This window comes from Protobothrops mucrosquamatus, unplaced genomic scaffold (assembly GCF_001527695.2).
Source record: "Protobothrops mucrosquamatus isolate PMUCROS unplaced genomic scaffold, P.Mucros_1.0 scaffold4590, whole genome shotgun sequence".
In the NCBI taxonomy this organism is placed as follows: domain Eukaryota; kingdom Metazoa; phylum Chordata; class Lepidosauria; order Squamata; family Viperidae; genus Protobothrops; species Protobothrops mucrosquamatus.
Window position 1 is genome coordinate 38,556 of NW_015390493.1, and position 14,715 is coordinate 53,270.

The window sequence follows — 14,715 nt, forward strand, 5'->3', positions numbered from 1 at the left end:
TCATACAACCCGCCTTGCCTACCCTACAAGGTTCCATCCAAAAAAGGCGCCGGAACTCCATTCTGGGTGTTCTATGACCAAAAAAAAAAAGCCCTGTATCTATCTATCTATCTATCTATCTATCTATCTATCTATCTATCTATCTATCTATCTATCTATCTATCTATCTATCTATCTATCTATCTATCTATCTATCTATCTATCTATCATCTATCGGCGATTGTTACAAGACAACAAAGAACTCCTAAAACTCATAGAATAATAGAGTTGGAAGGGACCTTGGAGGTCTTCTAGTCCAACCCCTTGCTCAAGCAGGAGACCCGGCCTATACCATTCCAGTTGAATGGTTTTTCCGGTCTCTTTTTGAAAGCCTTCCGTGATGGAGCGCCCACAACTTCTGGAGGCAGGTTGTCCCACTGGTTAATTGTTCTAACTGTCAGGAAATTTCTCCTCAGTTCCAAGTTGCTTCTCTCCTTGATTAGTTTCCATCCGTTGCTTCTTGTCCTGCCTTCAGGCGCTTTGGAGAACAGAAAAAGGGAAAAGAAGTTCCCTGTGAATTGCAGTCTTTGTAGGCCTCCAACTTCTTTCAAGTATCACAAATTACTCTAGTCAAGAAAAGAATACAATGGTAGTCCTCAATTTACCACTGTTTGTTTAGTGACCGTTTAGTAGTCCTTGACTTGCAACAGTTCATTCAGTGACTGTTCAAAGTTACAACGGCGCTGATAAAAGTAACCTATGACCGTTTTTCACACTTACGACCGTTGCAGCATTTCCCCATGGTCACATGACCAAAATTCAGATGGTATTGGACTCATATTTATGACGGTTGCAAAGTCCCAGGGTCATGTGATCACTTTTTGTGATCTCATGACAAGCAAAGTCAATGGAGAAACACGTTGTTTAACAACCATGTGAATTAAATTAACTGCAAAGCTGGCTGGAGAATTCTGGGAGTTGAAGTCCACATGTCTTCAAGTGACCAAGGTTGGGAAAGACTAACTTAACAACTGTGGGAAGAAATGTCGTAAAATGGGGCAAAAAACCCACTTATCAGCTGTCTCGCTTAGCAACTGAAATTCTGGGCTTCATTGTGATCGTAAGTCGAGAACTACCTATGTAGTGTAGTGGTTAAAGTACCTGACTAAGAGCAGGACTAGAACTCACAGTCTCCTGGTTATTGGGCCAGTGTCACCTAGCCGGCTTTCATGCCTAAGACGGGACTAGAACTCACAGTCTCCTGGTTATTGGTTCAATATCACCCGGCTGGCTTTCATGTCTAAGGCAGGACTAGAACTCACAGTCTCCTAGTTATTGGTCCAAAGTCACCCGGCCGGCTTTCATGCCTAAGGCGGAACTAGAACTCACAGTCTCCTGGTTATTGGGCCAGTGTCATCCAGCCGACTTTCATGTCTAAGGCGGGACTAGAACTCACAGTCTCCTGGTTATTGACCCAATGTCACCCAGCCAGCTTTCATGCCTAAGGTAGGACTCACAGTCTCCTCTTTTTTAGGCCAGCACCTTAAGCATTCCACTAAATTGTTCTCAGTTATAGTATGTTCTGTCCAAATAAACCATATGATGGTTAATCTGACGGACTGGTTTATGGAACATGCCAACTTCTTGGTTTGATTCTAAGATATGAAGTTTGTTCCTCTAATTGGAAACTTGTGACTTCTAGACTGGCTTTGGAGACAGGTCTCTTTATTTCTGATACATATCGCTTACTTGATTTAATTAGTTATATATGTTTTAGTAAGATTATGGGTCTAATTTAACTATTCTTTTTATTGCAGAATGTCTTCCTGTTGTTATTCCACTATTCCCTTAAAGTTAAAGCTCCCTTGAGATTAATATGTCTAGCTTGTATTTTCATACATTCAAATTCAACTGATAATACATCTTTTATAATACCTTTTTATCTTCTTGTAAGCTGCCCAGAGTCACTTCAACAGTGCGGTGGTCACATACCCATTTAATAAACAAACAAACAAGTATGTCTATGGAGATTCTCAGTCATCCAGGTCATGGTTGCTTCAAAGATGCTTTTCTCAAGAGACAAGTGGACTTCTGAGAAGCTTCTTGGATGAGAAGTGAAACATCTTCAAAGAATAACAAGAAAGTCCAGTTGCCTCTTGAAAAAGCACCTTTGGGACAAAGAAGTAAACAAATAAATTCAATATTCCCTTTTTCTGGTTCTCTGGTTTTTTGGTTCTCCTCCTCCTCCTCCTTCTCCTCCTCCACCACCATCTTCAATTTTTAATTAAAAAAATAACATTATTATTTTACCCAACCAACATTTTTATCCAAGCTATTACCGGTATCTTATGATTCAAGTTCTAACTAAAGAGCCTAGGAATCACGGAGAGATAGTTGTAGGATGTATGAACTCCCAAGCATTTTTGTTCAAGTCAGTGAATTTAAAACTTCTAAATATTTGCAATGTATGGCTGTGAAAGTTGGACCATAAGAAAGGCTGAGTGCCAAAGAATGGAGGCCTTTGAACTATGGTGCTGGAGAAGACTCCTGCGAGTCCCCTGGACTGCAAGGCGATCAAACCGGTCAGTCCGAGAGGAGATCAACCCCGACTGCTCTTTAGAAGGCCAGATCCTGAAGTTGAAACTCAAGGACTTTGGCCACCTAATGAGAAGGAAGGACTCCCTGGAGAAGAGCCTGATGCTGGGAAAGATGGAGGGCAAGAGAAGAAGGGGACGGCAGAGAATGAGGTGGCTGGATGGAGTCACTGAAGCAGGAGGCGTGAGCTTAAATGGACTCCAGAAGATGGTAGAGGACAGGAAGGCCTGGAGGAACGTTGTCCACGGGGTTGCGATGGGTTGGACACGACTTCGCAACTAACAACAACAACAACTATTTATTTAAAAGTAATAGTCTGATGTATAGTGTTTCAGATGTCTGTCAGTCTGGGTTTTAAAATCCCACCACGTCTTCCCATCCTCATTCTCTAAGGGTTTTTGTTTTTTTTTTACGTGTGAGGTCTCAGCAGTTTTGCTAACAGCAAAGCCAAACTTTCTTCATAAATTTCAATGCACAATTTCTGCAATTCAATCGCGTTGCATATATTCTCAGTTGGAGCAATTTGGCTACAGCCACTAATGAGGTGATCTACACTTTCCACTTGGAACTTACAGAGTCAGCATCTTCTAACCTTTTGAAACATGTTCAGTTTTGGCTTTAACGACATGAATTTGCATCGCCTGTCTTGAGCTGCTGTGATTATTCCTTCGGTTTGGGGATTATTATTATTATTTTTTTAGAGAATTCCAGGTTTCTGTTGATTGCCAAGTCAAATTTTGATCTGATTTTCCTTCAGTGTCATGTATTCATACGTATATATGAATAGATCACATTGTCATTTCAAAAATGATAAAAATAAAACCGGCTCTACCAACGAAAACAACAAAAATGGAAGGAGAAACTTTGCTTTCGTGACAGATAAGACAACAAGGGATCACTGTAAGTGGGCTGGAACTGTGTTACCAATTTGTGCTAAGCTCCTCAAAATGATGCTCAAGGTCACCCACGTAATAATATCCATTGCACAAAAAGTTATCATACCTTCATACGTTTGCAAGTATAATGGAGTATAAGGAGTCATGGTGGTGCAGTGGCTGGAATGCAGTATTGCAGGATAACTCTGCCCATAGCCAGCAGTTTGATCCTGACCGGCTCAAAGTTGACTCAGCCGTCCATCCTTCCAAGGTCGGTAAAATGAGGACCCAGATTGTTAGGGGCAAATAGGTTGACTCTGTATCCTGCTTAGAGAGGGCTATAAAGCACTATGAAGCGATATATAAGTCTTAAGATCTATTCCTTCCTTCCTTCCGCATCGTGGTTAGAATGCAGTATTCCAGGCTGACTCTGCCCACTGTCAGCAGTTCAATCCTGACTGGCTCAAGGTTGACTCAGCCTTCCATCATTCCACGATCGGTAAAATGAGGACCTAGATTGTTGGGGGCAAATAGGTTGACTCTGTATCCTGCTTAGAGAGGGTTGTAAAGCACTGTGAAGCGGTATATAAGTCTTAAGAGCTATTGGTTTTTTCCTTCCTTCCTTCCTTCCTTCCTTCCTTCCTTCCTTCCTTCCTTCCTTCCTTCCTTCCTTCCTTCCTTCTTTCTTTCTTTCTTTCTTTCTTTCTTTCTTTCTTTCTGCATTGTGGTTAGAATGCAGTATTGCAGGCTGACTCTGCCCACTGCCAGCAGTTCAGCAGTTTGATCCTGACCGGCTCAAGATTGACTCAGCCTTCCATCCTTCCGAGGTCGGTAAAATGAGGGCCCAGATTATTGGGGGCAAATATGCTGACTCTGTAAACCGCTTAGAGAGAGGACTGTAAAGCACTGTGAAGCGGCATATAAGTCTAAGTGTTATTGCTATGGCTGTAATGCAGAATACAAAGCATGCAGAAGAAGGAACAACGTCATGAAGTCGTGGTATACATTAGGCTAAGATATGCCATCCAGGTAGTCCTTGACTTACAACAGTTTATTCAGTGATCATTCAAAGTTACAACGGCACTGAAAAAAGTGACTTATGACCATTTTCACACTTACGATGGTTCCAGCATTTGATCATGGTGACGTGATCAAATTTGGCGCATGGTTCATACTTATGATGGTTGCGGTGTCCCCGATTCATATGATCACATTTTGCGGCCTTCTGACAAGCAAAGTCAAGGAGGAAGCTTGATTCATTTAACAACCATGTCACTAGTGGAGCAACTGCAGTGATCCACTCAACAACGGTGGCAAGAAAAGTCGTAAAGTGGGGCAAAATTGCCTTAACAACTGCCTCGCTTAGTCACAGAAAGTTTGGACTGCCTGTATTTTCTTCATGAACAAATACTGGATAATAATAATAATAATAATAATAATAATAATAATAATAATAATAATAATAATAATAATAATAATAATAATAATAATAAAGTTGAAAGGGACCTTGGAGGTCATCGAGTCCAACCCCCTGCTCAGGAAGGAAACCCTATACCATTTCAGACAAATGGCTGTCCAGTTTTTTCTTTAAAACTTCCAGTGTTGGAGCATTCACTGCTTCTGGAGGCAGGTTGTTCCACTGGTTAATTGTTCTCACTGTCAGGAAATTTCTCCTTAGTTCTAGGTTGCTTCTCTCCTTGATCAGTTTCCATCCATTGTTTCTTCTCCTGCCTTCAGACGCTTTGGAGAATAGCTTGACTCCCTCTTCTTTGGGGCAACCCCTGAGATATTGAAACGCTGCTATCATGTACCCCTCGTCCTTCTCTTCATTAAACTAGACATACCCAATTCAGCAACCATTCCTTATATGTTTTAGACTCCAGTCTCCTAATCATCTTTTTTGGTCTTCACTGTACTCTTTCTAGTTCCTTTCCACCCAGCCTCATCTCTAAATGACTTCTGGATTCTTAAATCCTCTTAAATTGGCCTAACGGTGCAAAGAGCTGTTGAAGAAGCATCGAGTTAAGACCCAAAGGTGCTTTTTCAGGAGGCAACTGGACTTTTTTGTTTTTCTTTTAAGATGTTTCACTTCTCATCCAAGAAGCTTCTTCAGCTCTGACTGGATAGTGGGGAATGGAAGGATTTATATTCCTTGCAGACAGCTGATCATTTGCCTTCTTTAAGAGAGTCTTTTAGGCCACTTGGAGGTTTATCTGAGTTGAAGAAGCTTCTTGGATGAGAAGCGAAACGTCTTCAAAGTCCAGTTGTCTCCTGAAAAAAAGCACCTTTGTACATAATCTGGACGACTGAGAATCTTCACAGACACGGAGTTAAGACCCACACTACGCATTTGGCTCTTGCAATGTTCTCAAACTCTCCACGTAGAGGGGAGTTAGCAATCAAGATAAATTGTCAACCGTTTTTAGTAGATTGAAAATCACTGGTTAGGAAAATCAATTTATTTTTAACCCAGGCATTTCCTGTATCCATCGATCAAGAGGTAGTATTTGCAAACAAATGTCAGGTAAACTTTGATTGACACGGATTAAGTTAAAGGCTCCTTTCATCCCTCTAAAGCTGGGAAATCTATTCTGATCCATAATTGTACACAGGATGAAAGTTTATCCTCCCAGTTCCTTCGAATTCCAGGCTTCTCAGTGTTACTACCAAGTGCAACTGCTGTACCTTTATAGAATAGAATAGAATAGGAATAGAATAGGAATAGAATAGGAATAGAATAGGAATAGAATAGAAAACAGCTGGAAGGGACCCTGGAGGTCTTCTAGTCCAGTCCCCTGCTCAGGCAGGAGAACCTATACCATCTCAGACAAGTGACTGTCCAGTCTCTTCTTAAAAACCTCCAGTGATGGAGCGCCCATGATTTCTGGGGATAAGCTGTTCCACTGGTTAGTTGTTCTCACCGTCAGGAAATTTCTCCTCAGTTCCAGGTTGCTTCTCTCCTTGATCAGTTTCCAACCATTACTTCTTGTCCTGCCTTCAGGCGCTTTGGAGAATAGCTTGACTCCCTCTTCTTTGTGGCAGCCCCTGAGATATTGGAAGACTGCTATCATGTTCCCCCTCATCCTTCTCTTCATTAGACTAGACATACCCAATTCCAGCAACCATTCCTCGTATGTTTTAGCATATAGGCCATTCAGCAAGCAAAGATCACACTGAACAATCTTGGTTGTCCCCTCCCTTTTAGTTTGTGATCTTCCTTCTTGCCTGCCTGTTCAACCTCCAATGTTTCTTTTTATCTTTGTGCAGATTGAGGTATAGATAGTCCTTGACGTACGACCACAATCGAGCCCCAAATTTTTGTTGCTAAGAGAGACATTTGTTAAGTGAACTTTTGCTCCATTTTATTATTATTATTATTTATTATTTATTTGATTTGTATCCCGCCCTTCTCCTTACCGGACTCAGGGCGGCTGACAGCCTTATAAAACCAATATTACAGTAAATATCAATTTAAAACCAGATTAAAAGGAAATATTTGCAGTGGCCTAAAAATTAAAATTTCCCTTAAAAAACCCCACTAAAATTCCCTAGGCCAATCCCGCTTGTTGGAAAAGCNAGCAACGGATGGAAACTAATCAAGGAGAGAAGCAACCTAGAACTAAGGAGAAACTTCCTGACAGTTAGAACAATTAACCAGTGGAACAACCTGCCTCCAGAAGCGGTGAATGCTCCAACACTGGAAGTTTTAAAGAAGAGACTGGACAGCCATTTGTCTGAAATGGTATAGGGTTTCCTGCCTGAGCAGGGGGTTGGACGAGATGACCTCCAAGGTCCCTTCCAACTTTATTATTATTATTAGAGTAGAGTAGAGTAGAGTAGAGTAGAGTAGAGTAGAGTAGAGTAGAGTAGAGTAGAGTAGAGTAGAGTAGAGTAGAGTAGAGTAGAGTAGAGTAGAATAGAATAGAATAGAATAGAATAGAAAACAGCTGGAAGGGACCTTGGAGGTCTTCTAGTCCAGCCCCCTGCTTAAGCAGGAGAACCTATACCATCTCAGACAGGTGAATGTCCAGTCTCTTCTTAAAAACCTCCAGTGATGGAGCACCCACGATTTCTGGGGGTAAGCTATTCCACTGGTTAATTGTCCTCAGGAAATTTCTCCTTAGTTCTAGGTTGCTTCTCTCCTTGGTTAGTTTCCATCCGTTGCTTCTTGTTCTGCCTTCAGGTGCCTTGGAGAATAGCTTGACTCCCTCTTCTTTGTGGCAGCCCCTGAGATAATGGAAGACTGCTATCATGCCCCCCTCGTCCTTCTCTTCATTAGACTAGACATACCCAATTCCAGCAACCGTTCCTTATATGTTTTTTAGCATATTATAGGCCATTCAGCAAGCAAACATCACTGAACAATTTTGGTTGTCCCCTCCCTTTTTAGTTTGTGATCTTCCTTCTTGCCTGCCTGTTCAACCTCCAATGTTTCTTTTTATCTTTGCGCACATTGAGGTATAGTCCTTGACGTACGACCACAATTGAGCCCCAATTTTTTGTTGCTAAGAGAGACATTTGTTAAGTGAACTTTTGCTCCATTTTATGACCTTTCTTGCTACAGTTGTTAAGCGAATCACTGCAGTTGTTAATAAGTTAGCCACACGGCTGTTAAGTGAATCTCGCTTCCCCATTGACTTTGCTCGTCTGAAGGTCACAAGACCTCAGGACACTGCAACTGTCATAAATATGAATCAGTTGCTATCTGAATATTGATCACGTAAACACGGGGGGGATGCTGCAATGGTTGTGAGTGTGAAAAACGGTCATAAGTCACTTTTTTTTAGTGCTGTTGTAACTTTGAACGGTCACTAAACAAACAGTTGTAAGTCAAGGACTTATTTCCATTCCCTGATGATAACTCAAGAGCCTCATGGTGCCCTGTGGGCTACAACTGGATTCCTGCTTGGGCAATGAAGCCGTGGTAGTTATATCAGATTTATCACCGCTGGATTTCCTAAATCCAGTGAATTAAACTGCAGGCAGTTGACTCAGAATTGCTTCTCCAACTGGTTTTTTTTCCTCCCCAAATTTCTGAGTCATACTGATATAGCCAGCTTTCTCTCGAATTTGCTACCATAATGCCATACACTTCTTTCAAGTCATATGTCTGCCAAAATTGACTGGCTATAAAGGACAGCAAGGATGGAAAATTGATTTTTTGCTTTTCACTAGCAACCCACTGACCGACACAGTTTCTGTTCACACACGCGTGTGTCGACACACAAGCCAGACTGCACAAATATCACATCTCTGGGAAAAGAATTAGATATAATTTTCTCCATTATATTCCAGGGGTTTTTTTCCCCTAAAAAAATGTTGCTAGGTTGCTTTGCTTTACATTGTTATCCAAAAGCTTTTCAAGGTTCACCCAAACCACAATGTAGTGCCTGCGGGGACCCCAAAATTGACCATCACTTTATTTTAAATATTAAAATGACCGTAATTGCCCAAGACTGCCAAATCTTTCAAAATACTGAGGTCCCCAGCTAAAGTTTTGCAAGATTACAGCAAACGACGTAGCAAAAACATAGGGGATTTAAAAGGAGAATTGCAATCTCTTCTGGGATTTGGTGATTTCATAAGATGTTAGACTTTTTTTTTATTTAAAGGAATGTGTATAGTACTTTTTCTGTAATTCCTTACAGAGAATAACTCTGCTGTTTCCCGAACTTTATTTTGGCACCCATAACTAACTAGCTGACCCCACCTCGCCACTGCATTTCCTTCTCCCTCTCTGCTCGTCTTTTAAAATTTCATATTATTCTATTTCCATTGTTTATTTTTATTATTTTATTCCTTTACTGTTGTTATTTTTTCACATTTCCCCCCATTTTATTGCTGGAAGCTGCCAGAGTAGCCTCTAGGCTAGATTTATGTACGTACAGTAGTGGCCAAAATTGTGGAAACCTTTTGGGAAAAGTGTACAGTAGAAATGCCACCTTTGGTTAAGTTTCCACCAATTTTTCTTCTAATTTCTTTGTAACTGTAGCCTTGTTCACTTAATAATTCTATTTTACATTGGTTTCTGGGCAACCAGTCAACTCTTTGTACCATTACTTTAATTTTATTAAGTTTTACAAGCTCACTAAATGAAAGAACACAAAAAACCCCCAACCAACCGGATAGCGATCACATAACACACTGACAAATGTCCTCCTCTCAGCTTCAATACATGACATCAATCACTGAATCCTACTGTGATCTGATTGGCTCATGGCCAAAACAAGATGACACCTGATTGGCTCTCTAAACACTCCTGCTCATTGGCTACAATCAGATGAAGGAAACCTACCTGATATCAACCTAAGTAAATTGTGCTTCCTTTTTTTGATTATTTGGCTATAACGTTTCATAGAATACAGCACAGATAATTGAACAAACTTTGTTGCATTACATTCTTGATTAAATTATCTTTCCATTGATATATAATTTTATGGTACTACTCCAAAAGAAGTGGTGTTATTAGCCATCAAACCTCAAAAATACATTTTCCCAAAAAAGTTTCCACAATTTTGACCACTACTGTATGTATGTATGTATGTATGTATGTATGTATGTATGTATGTATGTGTTTATTCATTCATTCATTCATTCATTCATAAAATTTATCGGTCACCCATCTTACTCTATGCTAACTCCGGGTGGCTTATAGTTACATCTAAGCTAAAACATAAAAAGTTAGAATCAACTCTTAAAACCAAAGACCCATGGGGAGGCCAGGGGTGAAGTGGGGGTCGGTGGGATCTGTTATTATTTGATCAACCACCTCCATTGGGCTGTCCCCCCACTGGGGGCCCAAGCCGACTGGCAGAACTATGTCTTTAGGCCCTTACGAAAAGATACGAGGGTTGAGGCCAATCTTGCATCGGGGGAGGGGGAGCAAGATGTTCCAGAAGACAGGAGCAACAGGAGAGAAGGCCCACCTCCTGGACCCCACCAGTGGGGTGAGACGGTCCATCAACCCTAGCCTGGACCATGCCATGAAGGGCTTTCAAAGTGATCACCAACACCTTGGATTGCACCGGGAAGCAGACTGGCGCAGCCCGTGGAGCAGCGGTGTAGCAGGAGCCCTTTCTTGGGGGTCCCAAAACCACGGGTGCCTATGCACTCTGCACCAGTTGTTGCTTCTGAATGCTCTTCAAGAATAGCCCCATGTAGAGTGTTTTACAGTAGTCCAGTCGTAGGATGACTCGGGATGGAATGATTGAGCGCAGGGAGTCCTGGTCCAGGAAAGGAGGATGGGAAGCCAATAATTTTTCAGAACAAACCAACAAACTCATCTCAGCCAGAACTGAGGTTTTTTTTTATCAGGCTCACCCCCAGCTAATGTAGTCCTGCTAGGATCTAGGAAGAGTGCAATAAATTAAGCTGATTAATGGACCTACTGTGGTCAGCAGTTCCCTGCTTCATGAATCTGTTGGCTGTTCCAGCTCTAATGTGGTTTCTCCCCCACCAAATATATAGTTTCTTAAATCCTCCAACAGCATTGCTGACAAGTATCTGTCAGATTGTAAATCCATGAATGCTACTTGGTAACACAGGCAGAACTCCAGATTTCTTTAACCAGCAGCATAGATTATAAAGAGGAAAAAAGGATTAGAAATTTGTCTGTATTTCCTCACCAGCAGCTTCGTAAATACCCAGCAGATCCCATAAACCGAGGTGGAAAACACTAACTCTACAAAATCAATCTGTCTGATCCAGCTGTGACTAAGAACTGTTTCATGATTCTTGTATACAATCCCCTGGAAGTAAGTTAATAACGCCCTCTCACCCCTTTATTCTTTCTATTTGTAAAAGAACCTAACAATTTAGTGCGTAATACCTATATTAAAAAAAAAAACACAAATTCCGTGTTAAGCATTATTAGAAAGGGATTGAAATTAAATCTCCCCATACTTTCATGTCCTTACGTATATTTGTACATGGGATCTTGGAGACGGATGTCTTATGCCAGTGGTGGCAAACCTCTGGCATGCGTGCCAGAGGCGGCACTCAGAGCCCTCTCTGTGGGTGCACGTGCCACTGCCCCAGCCTTGCCTCCTCCTGTGACCCCCCTCCTCACCAGCAGCCCCCCTGGAGAAGAGTTGCCCCGAGCGTGGCCCGCGCGGAGCAGTGCAGCCAAGGATATGGCAGCCAGGCAGCGTAGACAAGACTCTGCCCTCACACCCCATCTCTGCGCGGGGTGCGGGCGGAGGGCGTGGCCGCCATGGTGCTGCTGGGCTGCCTGGGCGATCTGTGGCGAGACCTGGAGGTGGTGAGTGGCCCTGCGGGCAGGCGGGGTGGGGGTGGGACAGGGGGTGGAGCAGGGGTGGGGCCAGTTTTTGGGCAGTCGGTCTCTAAAAGATTTGCCATCACTATCTTATGCCATAATTGGGGGGTAATAATGTAATAATGTTGGAAAGAGTGCAGAGAGCGATCCAAACGATCCAGAGCCTCAAACTCTTTCCTTACTAGGAAAAAAATAGGATGTTTGAAATCCCTTACCCTGGATAAAAACACATATAAAATCATGACTGTCGCTGAACAAGCGAACCCTAGGACTAAAAGGCCTCTCAAGAAATTGATTAGAATTGTGGGAAGAAAAATCGGGTCCAGTTCCAAGCCGGGAGAAAGACACTGAAAAATAAAATGGAGGCTAGCTGCTCAGGAAAGAAGGTCTCTGTTTATTGATAAGCAGAACCAACAACCGCATGCAGTTCTGGGACAGCTGACAAAATGGAGTTGAGAGTAGGTGGGTTTTTATACATTCATTGGGGCTTTGTGATTGGGATGCCTGTTTGTTGTGAAATGTACTTTGACCTGTGCTTGATTGTGCCCTTTTAGTATTCTAATTATATAGTCAAGGCCAGGGTTTTCCCAGTGGCAATGTATGGCTATGAAAGTTGGACCATAAAAAAGGCTGAGCGCCAAAGAATGGAGGCCTTTGAACTATGGTGCTGGAGAAGACTCCTGCAAGTCCCCTGGATTGCAAGGCGATCAAACTGATCAGTCCTAGAGGAGATCAATGCTGACTACTCTTTAGAAGGCCAGATCCTGAAGTTGAAACTCAAGTACTTTGGCCACCTAATGAGAAGGAAGGACTCACTGGAGAAGGGCCTAATGCTGAGAAAGATTGAGGGCAAGAGAAGAAGGGGACGACAGAGAATGAGGTGGCTGGATGGAGTCACTGAAGCAGTAGGCGCGAGCTTAAAGGGATTCCAGAAGATGGTAGAGGACAGGAAGGCCTGGAGGAATGTTGTCCATGGGGTCGCGATGGGTCGGACATGACTTTGCAATTAACAACAACAACAATTATTGTTGCCTGACTCCCATTGTGGCTGGGAGGTCAGGCCCTGTCCTTGGAGCTGGGCAGGGAATGTAGATTTTAGGAGTCTTTGTTTTTCTAATCCCATCAGCTCCAGCCTTCTGTAGTTGTGGCTGAAGGTGTTTTGTTTATGAATAAGGTGACCGAGTCTTTTTGAATGGATTACAAAATCTCCATTCCTAAAGATTAGCCTCTTCAGGTTTCTGCTTGAGGCTGTTTTCTTATAGCCGGAAGACTGGAGCCCCTTTCTGTGTTTAAGAAATATGTTTCTCCTCATCTCCTTTAGGGGAAATGTAATATTTTGCTTCTTTTAATATTCCCCAAAATATTTCATTCTCAGACGTGGGGGGGAGGGCTTTCCACAGAATGATATTTAAACCATAGGAAACCAAGTAAAGGCAGTCCTCAACTTAACAACCATTCACTGTTACAGTGGCACTGAAAAAAGGGACTAAGAACTAGTCCTTGTACTTAGAACCGTTGCAACATCCCCACCATCAGGTGATCAAAATTTAGGTTTGATCTAAATTTATGATAGTTGCAGCATCCCGAGGTCATCTGAACTCTATTTGCGACCCTCCCAGTCAAACTTCCAACAAACAAAGTTAATGGGGAAGCCAGATTCGCTTAATGACTGCACGATTGGCTTAACAATAGCAGTCATTTGTTGAACAACCATGGCAAAAAAAGGTTGTAAAAACAGATGTGACTCACTTAACAATCACCTTGCTTAGCAACGGAAACCCGAGTCCCAACTGTGATCGTAAGTTGAGGATTGCCTGTACTTTACACAGTGCACCATTCAGTCGGTGGGACTCCTCGTCGAAAGGGTGGCACAGCGTCACATAGATTATAGCAGACATGTCAAACACAAGGCCTGGGGGCCGGATGCGGCCCGCGAAGTGGTTTCATGTGGCCTGCGAAGCCATCCTGGAAACAGTGAGGGAACGGCCCCCACTGCCTTGGCCCTGGCCCAGGCCAGCCGGGAGCCAATGTACAATTTTGTGGTGGCCATCTATGCTGAAACGCATTCAGTCTTAGCTCCACAAGGCCCTCTGGAAACAGCGAGGCACCAGCCCCTGCCGCCCCCTGGGTGCATGCTGGGGAGGTGTCACCCTTTGTGAGGAATGAAGAAATGGACCAGCCTTGGCGCTTGCCCCGGTCCCACTCCCTTCTGCCAGAGACCCTCAGATCTCTCCCACTCCTGCCCAGGTCCCCACAGGCACCCTTGATGCAAATGATGTAGAGCTGGCCATGTCCACCCAGTAGGCCACACCCACTCCATCCACACCCACCCAGTAGGCCACACCCACTCTATCCATGCCCACCCAGTAGGCCACACCCACCCTGGCCACACACCCCCGCCCCCCCGAGGGCAACCGCAATGCTGATGCGGCCCTGAATGAAATTGAGTTTGACACCCCTGGATTATAGGGTTAGAAAATGAAAGCACAAATTACCTGAGTCTTCCATCCTCTGCGGCAGCTCCTCCTGGTATTATCTTAGTAATAAATATTCCAGGATCGTCCCCGATATGTGGGTTATCTGTTCCTCCAGCAATACTGAACCCCAGGCCAGAATTACCCTAAAGAAAAGAGAAGGAGAACACAACTGTTGCAGAAAGAGTAGCCTTGACTACACAAGTGTAACAGAGTAATAGTTGGAAGGGAGGGACCTTGGAGGTCTTTTAGTCTGACCCCCTGCTCAAGAAGGAGACCCTGTACCATTCTGGACAAATGGCTGCCCAGTCTCTTCTTGAAGACCTCCAGTGATGGAGCACCCACAACTTCTGAAGACAAGCCGTTCCACTCATTATTTGTTCTCGCTATCAGGCAATTTCTAGATTAGTTCTAGATTGGATCTCTCTTTAATGATCTTCCACCCGTTACTTCTTGTCCTGCCCTCAGGTGCTTTGGAGAAAAGGTTGACTCCCTCTTCTCTGGGACAATCCCTCAA

General features: G+C 43.2%; 1 protein-coding gene across 1 annotated transcript in view; it reads right to left on the bottom strand.

Annotated features, from left to right (window-relative positions):
* LOC107299137 (disks large homolog 2-like) overlaps positions 1-14,344 on the bottom strand; it is a gene marked incomplete at its 5' end in the record, with an annotated part of 33,022 nt that extends 18,678 nt beyond the window's left edge. Inside the window, one exon of the mRNA XM_015828505.1 lies at positions 14,220-14,344. Within this exon, the coding sequence (XP_015683991.1) occupies positions 14,220-14,344 (125 nt within the window). The remainder of the gene's footprint in view (positions 1-14,219) is intronic.
* Positions 14,345-14,715: the final 371 nt, after the last annotated feature.